The sequence below is a fragment of the Oncorhynchus tshawytscha genome, linkage group LG04 (assembly GCF_018296145.1).
Source record: "Oncorhynchus tshawytscha isolate Ot180627B linkage group LG04, Otsh_v2.0, whole genome shotgun sequence".
Classification (NCBI taxonomy): Eukaryota; Metazoa; Chordata; class Actinopteri; order Salmoniformes; family Salmonidae; genus Oncorhynchus; species Oncorhynchus tshawytscha.
In genome coordinates, this window is record NC_056432.1 from 30,003,854 (window position 1) to 30,020,359 (window position 16,506).

Genomic DNA, 16,506 nt, shown 5'->3' on the forward strand with positions numbered 1-16,506 from the left:
AGCAACCGGGCCAAAGTATTTTAACTTGTCTGACTGTTTTTGTTATTCACCGTTTGGTAGTTGTAGTAATTGAGTTTCCGGACGAGAGAGAATCATGAAGATGACGGAGGAAAACAACGATGGAAATTCGACAATAACAATGGAAGATGTCCAAAGTCTTATAAAAAAGAAAGACACTATTGAAGAACAAATTAAAGCTTACTACGACGTTTTGGAAGATGTACGTTTGTAACGTTACATGGATACGTTGTTTGTTTATATTTTGGACCAGCTAACGCTAGCTTGCGAGCTCAAATGTGGTTATTTTTCCAATATGTTGTAGCTAAATTACGTCAATCAAATGGTGGCTTTATTCAGTCTGTATTATCTAACGTTAGAAACAACGTGTTTGTGCGTGTTGTAAGGCTATATGACGCAAGAAATATGATTCCCCGTCAATAATTTGTGTGTTCTCTTTTAGCAAGAGGTTGGAATGGAAGGTCCTTTGGTTGATGCAGAGGGATTCCCTCGCGCAGATGTTAATGTGTACCAGATCAGAACAGCAAGGCACACTATTTCTTGTAAGAGAGCTTGTAGCACTGCTGCGCAATATAACATGTTCTAACTGACACATTACTTGATAACAGTCAGACAAACTATTTACAGTGTAGTATGTAAGGGGTTCCATTGATCGTGTGTGCTACTGCCTAATGTATTTTTCCCCCGGCTAACTATGGCCACCTTGTCGATGTGGCAGGTCTACAGAATGATCACAAAGCCATCATGGTGGAAATCGAGGAGGCCCTGCACAGGCTACATGCTCTAGAGAAGGCGAAGCGTGAGCAAGACCAGGCAGAATCCCAGACTGAGTCCATGGAGCAGGAGGTCACCCTGCCCTCTCCCTTTGCCCGTGTGGATGCTGTCTCACAAGGCTCCCCTGCCTGTCAGGCTGTGAGTGTTTACAGTTTCTAGATCGGCCTAAAACCTATATAGAATTTGTTTACAACACAGACATTGTTATTTACTTTGTGTGTTTGTTTGGGGTTATTTAAGAGTTTTTTTTTTTTCAGTTGTGATACATTTGTTTTTTCCCATAGGGCTTGCAAATTAGTGATGAAATCATAGCATTTGGATCCATCAACACAGGGAACTTCCAGAACCTGCAGAATATTGCCTCAGTGGTTCAGCATAGTGAAGGGGTATGTTCGCCTGTGACTATAATAATCTTGTTATAACCAGTTGTATTTTGTTGTGCCAAATGACCTAATCATTGGCGGGGTAACGTGCCATTATGACAGCAATATGAAATGCAGTCACTACACTGATAACTTACCATGCGTGACATGTTGTCTTTTCTGTTCCTTAGAGACCATTAAACGTTACAGTGATTCGAAATGGCCAGAAGACCCAAATGGGACTTACCCCACAGCGGTGGTCAGGCAGAGGTTTACTGGGGTGAGTGTCCTACCTATTGAGGCAGAGATTAGACTGATTACTATTTGATTTAACTTTACTGTGGTTCACATTTAAAATACATGCCATGCCAAAATACACATCATGTACAGTGTCTTCAGAAAGTATTCACACCACTTGACTTTTTCCACATGTTGCTGTGTTACACCCTGAATGAAATATTTATTATTGAGATTGTGTGCCACTGGCTTACACACAATACCCCATAATGTCAACGTGGAATTACGTTTATATATATATATATATATATTTGTTTTAAAGAAATTCCTAAAATTAAAAGCAAAAATGTCTTGCATCAATAAGTATTCAGACCCTTTGTTAAGGCAAGCCTAAATAAGTTCAGGAGTAAAAATTGGCTAAACATGTCACATATAATAAGTTGCATGGACTCCCTCTGTGTGCAGTAATAGTGTTTAACATGATTTCTGAATGACTAACTCATCTCTGTACCCCACACATACAATTATCTGCAAGGTCCCTCAGTCGAGCAGTGAATTTCAAACACAGATTCAGCAACAAAGACCATGGAGATTTCCCAGTGCCTTGCAAAGAAAGGCACCTATTGGCAGTGGTGGAAAAAGTACCCAACTGTCATACTTGAGTAAAAGTAATGCTACCTTTTATAGAAAATGACTCAAGTAAAATTCTACTTGGGTTAAAGTTTTAAAGTATTTGTTTTAAAATATACTTAAGTATCAAAAGTAAAAGTATAAATTATTTAAAATTCCTTATATTAAGCAAACCAGGTGGCACCATTTTCTTGTTTTTATTTTATTTACAGAAAGCAAGGGGCACACTCCAACATTCAGACCTAATTTACAAATGAAGTATGTGTGTTTTAATGAGTCCACCAGATCAGAGGCAGTAGGGATGACCAGGGATGTTCGGTTGATAAGTGAGTCAATTGGACCATTTTCATGTCCTGCTAAGCATTCAAGATGTATCGAGTACTTTTGGGTATCAAGGAAAATGTATGGAGTAAAAAATACAATATTTTCTTTTAAGGAATGTAGTAAAGTAAAAGTAGTCAAAAATATAAATAGTGGAGTACAGATACCACTGCTTATCGGTAGATGGGTAAAAAAAAAACAGACATTGAAATCCCTTTGAGAATGGTGAAGTTATTAATTACACTTTGGATGATGTGTCAATACACCCAGTCCCTACAAAGATACACAATGCTAACCTAAATACTGCACAATACTAACCTAAATGAAAGAGTTAAAATAAAGGAAGAATATACAGAATTAAAAAAACATGACTAAACATTCATTCTGTTTGCAATAAGGCACTAAAATAAAACTGCGAAAATGTGTCAGAATTTATCTTTATGTCCTGAATACAAAGTGTTGTGTTGTGTTTGCCCCAAACATATCACTTAGTACAACTCTTTGTATTTTCAGGCATGGGGTGTGAATACTGCGTTTTCAATGAATGTGCAAAAATGTCAAAAAAATTATTTTCATTTTGTCATTATGGGGTATTGTGTATAGATGGGTGAGAGAGAAAATATTTTATCTATTTAGAAATCAGGCTGTAACACAAGAAAATGTGGACTAAGTCAAGGGATATGAATACTTTCTGAAGGCACTCTAATTCATCACCTGAGATATTTGTTAGTAGTAGTTTATAAACTATTTTACATGTAAGCCATACTTGGCAGCTAAAAGCTGAATTGCAGTACACACAAGTAAACAAATCTCAGACTGCTTGAAAAGCAAAACAAACATCAAATAAAAATATGAATGACATGAGTATAGGTCTGGGCTACAAAGTTCTGAGTACTTTAAGCCTCCGACACATGGAGCGACAGTCAATAGCCGAAGGCTTGGGCAGAGGGGGGTGCAGGTGGCCAACAGAAGGAGCTGAGCAGCCAGATCAGGTCATCTGGGGATAGGCAGGTAGCTCTCGACGTCCGTACCTGTGGAACGAGATGTCATTTGTCAGAGAGGTCGTTTTTATTTTTTGTGTGTTTTTCAGCCCCCCTTTTTCTCCCCAATTTCATGGTGTCCAATTGGGAGAAGTTACAGTCTTGTCTCATCTCTGCAACTCCCGTATGGACTCGGGAGAGGCGAAGGTTGAGAGCCATGCGTCCTCCAAAACACAACCCAACCAAGCCGCACAGCTTCTTGACACAATGCCCATCCAACCCGGAAGCCAGCTGCACCAATGTGTTGGAGGAAACACCTGGCGACCATGTCAGCGTGCACTGAGCACGGCCCGCCACAGGAGTCGCTAGTGCGTGATGAGACAAGGATATCCCTGCCGGCCAAACCCTCCCCTAACCCAGATGACCAATTGTGCGCCGCTCCATGGGTCTCCTGGTCACGGCCGGCTGCGACAGAGCCTGGGCTCGAACCCAGAATCTCTAGGGGCACAGCTAGCACTGCGATGCAGTGCCTTAGACCACTGCGCCACTCGGGAGGCCCTTGTAGTTTATCTCACCATGCTCTCACTCAGGATACAGTCTACTCATAACTTTGGACGAATACTCTTGAGAAATGAATTCCTCACTGCCACTTCGCCACTGAATTGTAGACCCCTCTTCAGTCAAGGAGTCCATAGAATCAAATCAAATCAAATTTTATTTGTCACATACACATGGTTAGCAGATGTTAATGCGAGTGTAGCGAAATGCTTGTGCTTCTAGTTCCGACAATGCAGTAATAAAAAGCAAGTAATCTAACTAACAATTCCAAAAAAAAACTACTGTCTTATACACAGTGTAAGGGGATAAAGAATATGTACATAAGGATATATGAATGAGTGATGGTACAGAGCAGCATAGGCAAGATACAGTAGATGATATCGAGTACAGTATATACATATAAGATAAGTATGTAAACCGCCCAATGTAGGCCAATGTATACCAATCAAAACTGCTAGCTGGCATTGTTAGCTAAATTATAATTAATCATGTATTTAATTTCTATAGTGCTTTTCATAGAATCTCAAACCGCTTCGAGCAAAAACCCAACAAGCAATATTATATGACTGGTCAACTAATAGAGGCCAAGTCTTTAAAAGCTGCCTCCTGGTGACATGGAGAGGGTCCGTTTATGGCTTTAGTGGCGGTAGCTGGTCAGAGGATGGTAGATGATGGTGATTGTGTCTGCTGATGATCTTGTAGAGGGCAAGTCTGAGAACCAGCCTGACTTTTATAGCCATTGGATGTAGCTACTAGACTTCTCCTCTTCCATTCTGTGTAGCACCCACCTGGGTGATACTCCAGCAGATCTGGTTGCCAGAAAGCTCACCACACAGTTCAGAACAGTAGCCAGTCGTCCTCATTACGAGCCCTCTGCCTCAGCACTGCAATTCCTCTCACGCTTCAGGTGACTCCTCAAATGAGCTAGCCATCTTGAAAAGCTGGTTTGCCATTAATTCTTGGGCAGGATTTTATTTTATTTAGACTAAATCTATACTAATTTGGCTAGCCAGCACCATGACAATTGTAGAAGATAAACCATTGACTTCTTATTAATTGTTTTCCCAACAGATGTAACATTGTGCCCATCCACAGATGATAAGGACCATAGGACCAGCAAGATCGTAAGGGTTCAACTTTAACACCAACCTTACTGTTATGCCACTTGATGGCTATGAGTAAAGGAATTGTTTGAGCCCATAAATTAGAAGACTGACATTTTCAACTGATTCAATGTCAAATTAATGGTCTAATAAAAAAATATTAACATTCTTTTCTTTGAGTTTACATATTGCTTTCAGTGTGAAAACTATATATTTTTTCAATATTCGTCTGACATTTCCATTTGCCCAACTCCTCACCTGATGTAACAGCTAAAAATAAAATAAAAACATTTGACACATTTTTTATATTAGAGACATTTACAATTTCCAAAAAGCCTAAGCAATTTAGCTTGGGGAGCTATTGTAATTTCTGGTTTCAGGCAAAGTTACTCAACAATGGGCGGCAGGTAGCCTAGTGGTTCGAGCGTTGGGCCAGTAACCGAAAAGTTTCTGGCTTGAATCCCTGAGCTGAGCTGACAATCCCCGAGCTGACAAGGTAAAAATCTGTTGTTCTGCCCCTTTCAACCACTCCACAAATTTCTTGTGAACAAACTATAGTTTTGGCAAGTCTGTTAGGACATCTACTTTGTTCATGACACAAGTCATTTTTCCAACAATTGTTTACAGACATTATTTCACTTATAATTCACTGTATCACGATTCCAGTGGGTCAGAAGTTTACATACACTAAGCTGACTGTGCCTTTAAACAGCTTGGAACATTCCAGAAAATTATGTCATGGCTTTAGAAGCTTCTGATAGGCTAATTGACATAATTTGAGTCAATTGGAGGTGTACCTGTGGATGTATTTCAAGGCCTACCTTCAAACTCAGTGCCTCTTTGCTTGACATCATGGGCAAATCAAAAGACATCAGCCAAGACCTCAGAAAAGAAAAGAAAATGTAGACCTCCACAAGTCTGGTTAATCTTTGAGAGCAATTTCAAATCGTCTGAAGGTACCACGTTAATCTGTACAAACAATTGTACGCAAGTACAAAAACCATGGAACCACGCAGCCATCATACCGCTCAGGAAGGAGAAGCGTTCTGTCTCCTAGAGATGAATGTAATTTGGTGCGAAAAGTGCAAATCAATCCAACAGCAAAACAACAGCAAAAGGACCTTGTGAAGATGCTGGAGGAAACAGGTACAAAAGTATCTATATCCACAGTAAAACAAGTCCTATATCGACATAACATGAAAGGCCACTCAGCAAGGAAGAAGCCACTGCTCCAAAACCGCCATAAAAAAACACTACGGTTTGCAACTGCACATGGGGACAAAGATTGTACTTTTTGGAGAAATGTCCTCTGGTCTGATGACACAAAAATAGAACTGTTTGGCCATAATGACCATCGTTATGTTTGGAGGACAAAGGGGGAGGCTTGCATGTCGAAGAAGCGCCATCCCAACTGTGAAGCACGGGGGTGGCAGCATCATGTTGTGGGGGTGCTTTGCTGCAGGAGGGTGCACTTCACAAAATAGATGGCATCATGAGGATGGAAAATGATGTGGATATATTGAAGCAACATCTCAAGACATTAGTCAGGAAGTTAAAGCTTGGTTGCAAATGGGTCTTCCAAATGGACAATGACCCCAAGCTTACTTCCAAAGTTGTGGCAAAATGGCTTAAGGTCAACAAAGTCAAGGTATTGGAGTGGTCATCATGGGCAGAACTGAAAAAGTGTGTGCGAGCAAGGAGGCCTACCAACCTGACTCAGTTACACCAGCTCTGTCAGGAGGAAATGGCCAAAATTCACCCAACTTATTGCAGGAAGCTTGTGGAAAGCTACCTGAAACGTTTGACCCAAGTTAAACAATTTAAAGGCAATGCTACCAAATACTAATTGAGTGTATGTGAACTTCTGCACCCTCTAGGAATGTGATGGAAGAAATAAAAGCTGAAATAAATAATTCGCTCTACTATTATTCTGACATTTCACATTCTTAAAATAAATTGGTGATCGTAACTGACCTAAGACAGGGAATTTTTACTAGGATTCAAGGTCAGGAATTGTTAACTGAATTTAAATGTATTTGGATAAGGTGTATGTAAACTTCTGACTTAAACTGTATATGTAGCAGAAAAGTTATAAAAAAACAAAAGATATGTGTACTTGGAAGAGGGACATATATGGATGGGTTAATAATAATAAAAAATGACAAACATTTGGTGAGCAATATGTTTGGAGCTGTGAGTGAACACAAACACACACACAATTTTTGTTGTATTGTTTGTTTATCGTGGTATTTTAAATTTGTGTGACTGTCATTGTATCAGTGTTTTGTTACTTGTCATGTTCTGTTTTTTGTGTGGACCCCAGAAAGAGTATCTGCTGCTTCTGCAAAAGCAGATTAAACTAACAATCTTCGAATCGCAATAAAATTGAAGTATCGAATCACAATGCTTAAAGAATCGTGAGAATCACAATACATATCATATCGGCATCTAAGTATGGTGATCATATCGTGAGGTTCCTAGCAATTCCCAGCCTTATTGGCTATATCTGTTTACAATGATATTCAGCATGCAGTGTCCATCTAGAACAACGAGAATATGAACGGATATAAATAGCATGTTTATGGTTGTTGGTAACTGAGTAAAGATGAGGTTTATTGTTCAGTCCTGTACAGTGTAGGCTTAGATAGAAAGGGGACCAAAAAATATATATACACTGCTCAAAAGAATAAAGGGAACACTTAAACAACACAATGTAACTCCAAGTCAATCACACTTCTGTGAAATCAAACTGTCCACTTAGGAAGCAACACTGATTGACAATAAATTGCACATGCTGTTGTGAAAATGGAATAGACAACAGGTGGAAATTATAGGCAATTAGCAAGACACCCCCAATAAAGGAGTGGTTCTGCAGGTGGTGACCTGCAGGTGGTGACCTATGCTTCCTGGCTGATGTTTTGGTCCCTTTTGAATGCTGGCGGTGCTTTCACTCTAGTGGTAGCATGAGACAGAGTCTACAACCCACACAAGTGGCTCAGGTAGTGCAGCTCATCCAGGATGACACATCAATGCGAGCTGTGGCAAGAAGGTTTGCTGTGTCTGTCAGTGTAGTGTCCAGAGCATGGAGGCGCTACCAGGAGACAGGCCAGTACATCAGGAGACCTGGAGGAGGCCGTAGGAGGGCAACAACCCAGCAGCAGGACAGCAACCTCCATCTTTGTGCAAGGAGGAGCACTGCCAGAGCCCTGCAAAATGACCTCCAGCAGGCCACAAATATGCATGTGTCTGCTCAAACGGTCAGAAACAGACTCCATGAGGGTGGTATGAGGGCCCGACGTCCACAGGTGGGGGTTGTGCTTACAGCCCAACACCGTGCAGGACGTTTGGCATTTGCCAGAGAACACCAAGATTGGCAAATTCGCCACTGGCGCCCGGTGCTCTTCACAGATGAAAGCAGGTTCACACTGAGCACGTGACAGAGTCTGGAGACGCTGTGGAGAACGTTCTGCTGCCTGCAACATCCTCCAGCATGACCGGTTTGGCAGTGGGTCAGTCATGGTGTGGGGTGGCATTTCTTTGGGGGACTGCACAGCCCTCCATGTGCTCGCCAGAGGTAGCCTGACTGCCATTAGGTACCGAGATGAGATCCTCAGACCCCTTGTGAGACCATATGCTGGTGCGGTTGGCCCTGGGTTCCTCCTAATGCAAGACACTGCTGGGTCTCATGTGGCTGGAGTGTGTCAGCAGTTCCTGCAAGAGGAAGGCATTGATGCTATGGACTGGCCCGCCCATTCGAAGGAGATCCCTCAGGAGACCTTCCGCCACCTCATCAGGAGCATGCCCAGGCGTTGTAGGGAGGTCATACAGGCATGTGGAGGCCACACACACTACTGAGCCTCATTTTGACTTGTTTTAAGGACATTACATCAAAGTTGGATCAGCCTGTAGTGTGGTTTTCCACTTTAATTTTGAGTGTGACTCCAAATCCAGACCTCCATGGGTTGATAAATTTGATTTCCATTGATAATTTTTGTATGATTCTGTTGTCAGCACATTCAACTATGTAAAGCAAAAAGTATTTAATAAGAATATTTCATTCATTCAGATCTAGGATGTGTTATTTTAGTGTTCCCTTTATTTTTTTGAGCAGTGTATAAAAAATGTACCTCTGTCAAGTTTGATGGGGAACGTCGCTGCACAGCCATTTCCAGGTCGCCAGAGATGTTCAATCGGTTTTGGGCTCTGGCTGGGTCACTCAAGGCCACTCCTGCATTGCCTTGGCTGTGTGCTTAGGGTCGTTGTCCTGTTGGAAGGTGAACCTTCATCCCAGTCTGAGGTCCTGAGCACTCTGGATCTTTGCTCCATTCAAGGATCTCTCTGTACTTTGCTCCATTCATCTTTCCCTCGATCCTGACTAGTCTCCCAGTCCCTGCAGCATGATACTGCCACCACCATCCTTCACAGTAGGGATGGTGCCAGGTTTCCTCCAGACATGACGCTTGGCATACAGGCCAAAGAGTTCAATCTTCGTTTCATCAGACCAGATAAGCTTGTTTTTCATGGTCTGATAGTCCTTTAAGGGCCTCCAAACGGGCTGTCATGTGCCTTTTACTGAGGAGTGGCTTCCATCTGGCCACTCTACCATAAAGGCCTGATTAGGGGAGTGCTGCAAAGATACTTGTCCTTCTGGGAGGTTCTCCCATCTCCACAGAGGAACTCTAGAGCTCTCAGAGTGACCATTGGGTTCTTGGTCACCTCCCTGACCAAGGCCCTTCTCCGATTGCTCAGTTTGGCAGGGCGGCCAGCTCTTGGAAGAGTCTTGGTTCCAAACTGCTGTGCCATCAGAGACTCTGGGTTCGCGCCCAGGCTCTGTCGTAACCGGCTGCGACCGGGAGGTCCGTGGGGCGACACACAATTGGCCTAGCGTCGTCCGGGTTAGGGAGGGCTTGGCCGGTAGGGATGTCCTTGTCTCATCGCGCACCAGCGACTCCTGTGGCGGGCTGGTCGCAGTGCGCGCTAAACAAGGTTGCCAGGTGCACGGTGTTTCCTCTGACACATTGTTGCGGCTGGCTTCCCGGTTGGGTGCGCGCTGTGTTAAGCAGTATATCGGAGGACGCATGACTTTCAACCTTCGTCTCTCCCGGAGCCCGTACGGGAGTTGTAGTGATGAGACAAGATAGTAGCTACGAAAACAATTGGATACCACGATATTGGGGAGAAAAGGGGTAAAAAAAAATTAAAAGAATGGTGGAGGCCACTGTGTTCTTGTCGACCTTCAATGCTGCAGACATTTTTTGGTAACCTTCCCCAGATCTGTGCCTCGTCACAACCCCATCTCGGAGCTCTACGGACAATTCCTTTGACCTCATGGCTTGGTTTTTGCTCTGACATGCACTGTCAACTGTGGGACCTTATATAAACAGGTGTGTGCCTTTCCAAATCATGTACAATCAATTGAATTTACTATAGGTGGACTCAAATCAAGTTGTAGAAACATCTCAAGGATGATCAATGCAAACAGGATGCACCTTAGCTCAATTTCGAGTTTCATAGCAGATGCTTAATGTATTTTAATACATTTGCTAACATTTCTAAAAACTTGTTTTCACTTTGTCTCTATGGTGTATTGTGTGTAGATTGATGAGGGGAAGAAAATATTTAATAAATTTTACAATATGGCTGTAAATGTCACAAAATGTGGAAAAAGGGAAGGGTTCTGAATACTTTCCGAATGCACTGTATATTTTTCATTACAAAATGACAGCTAAGCATTGAATCTGTTTGTTGTTGATAGCTACTGTCCTCATGGTACCCATCTATTTCAGATGGTATTTGTCTGAAAACACAGTAGGCCTGTGAATACTTGAGTCATATCAGGCATTGGAACCGAGAGTAATGACCCCTTGCCAAGCCCTCCAGAGGAGCAGCAGGCCGCAACTAGCACTGAAGCAAAGCAGCAGTCAGACAAGGATGGAGAAGATTTGCATCAGAAAGAAGAGGAGAATGGTAAAGAGCAGGTTGAAAGGCTTGACTGTCAGTGGACAGAATGTGTACTAAGACAGATGATCAGTCTAAAATACATGGGATTCTGACTCTCTCAAGTCTACCCAGACCCCTCAATGACACTGTTACCCAAGCAATCCCCTCATGTTTTTTACATTTATTTTAATTTTTATTTAACTAGGCAAGTCATTTAAGAACAAATTCTAATTTATGACGATGGGCCAATTGTGCACCGCCCTGAGGAGCAATTTCCAAATGTTATTTTATTGTTACTCTTTTATTTTTTACTTTAGTTTATTTAGTAAATATTTTTCATAACTATTATTTTTCTTAAAACTGCATTGTTGGTTAAGGGCTTGTAAGTAAGCCAAGATGTTTTTTATCCGGTGAGAATAAGTGTGATGCCAGCTGGTGCCCCAGTGTATGTGAAACGTATCTGCTTTGTCATACTTCTCCCTTTTAATCCCTCTCTTGTCTGTAGGAATTTTGTCCTGTCTACAGTCAGCTCGAGGGTGATACATGTGAAAGCACAGGGCAGTGTGACGGAGCCGCTGCTGCGAAAGCATTGCGAGGCACTGCATGCTGTGGCATGTCACCCCCAGCAACCAGTTGTTGCCTTGGGCAGCCACAGTGGCACCCTGAAGGCATGGGACTATGAGCGCAAGGTGTCCATCTGCAGCAGGGTCTTTGAGAAGGAGAGGCAGATTCAGTGCATCGCCTATGACCCCCCCCAAGGTGACCCAGCAGGCCAGAGGCTTTTGTCAGTTTAATTTCCTATAAGTAAAACTATATGCATATGTAGAAAGATCTCACATTGATGTTCTCACATTTGATTTGTGGTATACAGAGAACTCCCCTTAAAAACATCATTCTCTGTTTGTTTGAGTTGGCTCAGCTTTGACCAGGCTATCCTGTGCGTCAGTGAACAGGATTATACTTGGCAGTTGGATTTGCAAGTGGAGCTGTCCATGTACTGGATGCTTGCACATTGAAGAGTGAGGCAGAGGAGCGACTCAACTACAGCCACTCACATTACCTTCTCTCCAGACTCCCTCTACCTGGCCACAGCAGTGAGCAGACACTGTGGTTCTGGCATTGGGATTGGAAAGTAACCGGTTTGAGCCCTCTACCTTGAAGCATTATAATCAAACTGAAGCTAACAAATTGCACGCTTCCCTCGTGTTTTGTTGCTACTGTCAGGATGCTGGAAAAGCGGTGATGGTGTTTGGCATGTACACTGGTAGGAGCGTGCAGTGCTGGAAGTACCTGGTGAGGCATCACTCCCACTATAAGCCCATCAGGGACTTCCTATTTGGGGTGTACCTGGACAGCACCCAACCCAGACTATTCTCCCTGGGCATGGACCAGACCCTCACACTTAGTAGGGCTCTGGTTTACTTGCATGCAGTGGTTCTTTACTTGCTGAACCACTAGGCATGCTGAATCACGTTGGATAACTTTGCCTTGGTGTGTGGTGATTCATTAGGTGGAGAATGACCTGGAGAATAGCAATGAGAATGAGCTGATGATCCTGAGCGCATTGAGCAGAGCGTCGGGCCCACCTGTATGGCTTGGTGCACACCCCTCACCACAGAGGATTTCCTGCTCACTGCCTCTGGCCTCTACAAAGTGAAGCTTTTCAACAGCATCACCAAGATGTGCAGGTCAGCACCCAAATAACAGTCTGTAAAAATATGATTAGTCCTCTTATTTCACGGCATCTCTGTGTCACTGGGGTGTAGTATGAAGGCCACAAATGAAGGATCATGACCCTAGCTCTCATTAAATGGCATACATCACAAAAGACAAGGTAAGTGTTGATTCACGCCCAATTGTATCAAACTACCTCCTCAGTCATACCAAATATGTATGAAAGTCTTTATTTTAGGGGCCAGACTGGTGTGTATTTCTTGCCTAATAAAGAGATACTGGTTTAATTGTCATTTGTCATAATGTCTTCTTTTTCAAGGTGGATCTCGAGATTCTGCCCATTGATGGGAACCCCCAGGTTCTCTGCTCTGATTTGCCACCCAACAGGGGTATCTGCTATGGCCTGCTCCAATGACATTCTATATGTCTTCACTGCTGGGGGTCTGACTGAAGTCCTCATATGGGAGATTAGTTTAAAGTGAGTAGACCGTTGAGTTTTCCTGTTGAACATATACTGAATCGTTGTCTCTTGTGTGTTTAGTGCATTAGAAACAGAAATCTTTAGAGTATGTCAAACTGACATCTTTACCATGTAACCATCAATATTCAGAATTGTATAGAGTGGGTACGTGAGTTATGGCTGTACAATACTTGTGCGTTTGTTCTGACACTTACATTTTTCCCTTTAGGAAATGGAGGACTTTTTCTATTACTGTCAGCTGTGTAAACAAGGCATTGACTCCATGGAGATCCGACAGGTGTCCACCTGAATCCCACTAGCAAAGGTCCCCTTTATCATGGGGGCTCTGGGCTTCCTCCCCATTGAGCAAGAGGTACAAAGTCCTTAATGAGGACAAATCCGATGACTAGGCTAATGTGGGAAACGATTGATTAATTTATTACTTTGATAATTTTCTGTTTTTGTTACTCATTTCGTTATACTTTGTTAAGTTATAATGAGTTAGGTTCAGTATAGAAATAATGTTTGTTGATCATGACTCTCTCCAGCTGGAGGACATGCAGAACGAAGTAAAGTTCAGCAGGTATGCTGAGACTGAAATATGTGACCGACATAGACCTGAAGGAGTTTATTAAGGTGTACGTCAACCAACAGCCAGCATTTGGCATCTCCAGGAAGTAGTTGCTTCACACTTTCCAGGTCCTGGGTGATGAGAGAGCATGTAGTGAACAGGGACGAGCTGCTGGAACTCTTCCAGGACAGAGATGTGCTAGGCTAGCTGCCTGTAAATCTGTATTTTCTTAGTCTCCACAAGCCTGTTTGCTGTGCCTGTATATTTTTTATGCAGGGTAGTGTCAGTATCTACAATTTGTTAGCCTTATGTCTTTATGTTCCCTTGTTCTGAGGCAGTGCTGGTATTTCATTCTAATAATACGTCAACTATCTTTTTGCCTCAGCGGAACATATCACTGAGGACAAGCTGGCAGAATTTTTCACCTCACTGGTAGGACTGAATCCAAAGAGGGGGAGATCTGAGCTGGAAGCCATTGAATGTGATGGTATGTATCACCATGTTGAGCTCAGAGTAGTGTCTAAAAATGTGAAAATGAGACGGAGACTACACAGCTTTGGTAGTCCACCATTAAAAGTCTGTGTGTGTGGGACAGATTCAGAAGACATGCTGGATTGTGAGATCCTGGAGGAGATTTCCATGGAAACATTTTCAAATGATTTCCTGGGGATTGTTCCCTCCTCCCAAGAGGGAATGTTGTCCCCCTCCGGGTCAGAAGTTGTATAGAAATTACATGTTTTTTTATTTTGGAAAAGTTTATATTTATCAATTTCCTTTAAAAACAGCTCATTTTCATTTACATCGTTTATACACATAAAAACGGCATAAAAACAGCATTTGAGTATTACATTTAAATGTGTTAAATCTTCTATCTACAGAGCTCGTGCTGCTAGGTGACCTAAACTGGGACATGCTTAACACCCCGGCCATCCTACATTCTAAGCTAGATGCCATCAATCTCACACAAATGATCAATAAACCTACCACGTACAACCCCAAATCCGTAAACACAGGCACCCTCCTGGATATCATCCTAACCAACCTGCCCTCCAAATACACCTCTGCTGTCTTCCACCAAGATCTCAGCGATCACTGCCTCATTGCCTGCATCCGTAATGGGTCTGCGGCCAAACGACTACCACTCATCACTGTCAAACACTCCCTAAAACACTTCAGCAAGCAGGCCTTTCTAATCAACCTGCCTCGGGTATCTTGGAAGGATATTGGCCTCATCCCGTCAGTAGAGAATGCCTGGTTATTCTTTAAAAGTGCCTTCCTCACCATCTTAAATAAGCATACCCCATTCAAAAAATGTAGAACCAGGAACAGATATTGCCCTTGACCAGCACAAAAACATCCTGTGGCGTTCTGCATTAGCATCGAATAGCTCCCGTGATATGCAACTTTTCAGCGAAGTTGGGAACCAATATACACAGGCAGTTAGGAAAGCTACGGCTAGCTTTTTCAAGCAGAAATTTGCATCCTGTAGCACAAACTCAAAAGTTCTGGGACACTAAAGTCCATGAAGAATAAGAGCACCTCCTCCCATCTGCCCACTGCACTGAGGCTACCCCGATCAACAGCCCTCTCCACCACCCACAGCAACTCGCCCAAGCCTCCCCATTTTACCTTCACCCGAATCCAGATAGCTGATGTTCTGAAAGAGCTGCAAAATCTGGACCCCTACAAATCAGCCCGGCTAGACAATCTGGACCCTCTTTCTAAAATGTATCTGCCGAAATTGTTGCAACCCCTATTACTAGCCTGTTCAACCTCTCTTTTGTATCGCCTGAGATTCCCAAAGATTGGAAAGCTGCCGCGGTCATCCCCCTCTTCAAAGTGGAAGACACTCTAGACCCAAACTGCTACAGACCTATATCTATCCTACCCTGTCTTTCTAAGGTCTTCGAAAGCTAAGTTAATTAACAGATTACTGACCATTTCGAATCCCACCGTACCTTCTCCGCTATGCAATCTGGTTTCAGAGCTGGTCATGGGTGCACCTCAGCCACGCTCAAGGTCCTAAACGATATCATAACCGCCATCGATAAGAGACATTATTGTGCAGCCGTAGTCATCGACCTGGCCAAGGCTTTCAACTCTGTCAATCACCACATTCTTATCAGCAGACTCAACAGCCTTGGTTTCTCAAATGATTGCCTCGCCTGGTTCACCAACTACTTCTCTGATAGAGTTCAGTGTGTCAAATCGGAGGGCCTGTTGTCCGGACCTCTGGCAGTCTCTATAGGGGTGCCACAGGGTTCAATTCTCGGGCCGACTCTTCTCTGTATACATCAATGATGTTGCTCTTGCTGCTAGTGATTCTCTGATCCACCTCTATGCAGACGACACCATTCTGTATACCTCTGGCTCTTCTTTGGATACTGTGTTAACTAACCTCCAGACAAGCTTCAATGCCATACAACTCTCCTTCCATGGCCTCCAACTGCTCTTAAATGCAAGTAAAACTAAATGCATGCTCTTCAACCGATTGCTACCTGCCCGCCCATCCAGCATCACTACTCTGGACGGTTCCGACTTAGAATATGTGGACAACTACACATACCTAGGTGTCTGGTTAGACTGTAAACTCTCACATTAAGCATCTCCAATCTAAAACTAAATCTAGAATCGGCTTCCTATTTCGCAACAAAGCATCCTTCACTCATGCTGCCAAACATACCCTCGTAAAACTGACCATCCTACTGATCCTCGACTTCGGCGACGTAATTTACAAAATAGCCTCCAACACTCTACTCAACAAATTGGATGCAGTCTATCACAGTGCCATCTGTTTTGTCACCAAATACCCATATACTACCCACCACTGTGACCTGTACGCTCTCGTTGGCTGGCCCTCGCTTCATACTCGTCACCA

General features: G+C 43.1%; 1 protein-coding gene and 1 long non-coding RNA gene across 3 annotated transcripts; both read left to right on the forward strand.

Annotated features, from left to right (window-relative positions):
• Positions 1-5,152, forward strand: LOC112245917 (26S proteasome non-ATPase regulatory subunit 9). Its single transcript, XM_024414110.2, has 6 exons — positions 1-220; positions 461-560; positions 737-930; positions 1,077-1,178; positions 1,346-1,434; positions 4,952-5,152. Exons 1-6 carry the CDS (start codon positions 95-97, stop codon positions 4,977-4,979), a joined length of 639 nt encoding a protein of 212 aa, XP_024269878.1. The 5' UTR covers positions 1-94; the 3' UTR covers positions 4,980-5,152.
• A 5,490-nt stretch (positions 5,153-10,642) lies between these two features.
• LOC112233527 lies at positions 10,643-14,547 on the forward strand. Of its 2 annotated transcripts, XR_006083219.1 has the most exons (5): positions 10,643-10,950; positions 11,429-12,611; positions 12,917-13,075; positions 13,287-13,430; positions 14,014-14,547. It is a non-coding gene; the product is annotated as an uncharacterized LOC112233527 (long non-coding RNA). The 2 variants fall into 2 exon arrangements; XR_002950770.1 differs by having other exon boundaries at positions 13,287-14,547.
• The last annotated feature ends 1,959 nt before the right edge of the window (positions 14,548-16,506 follow it).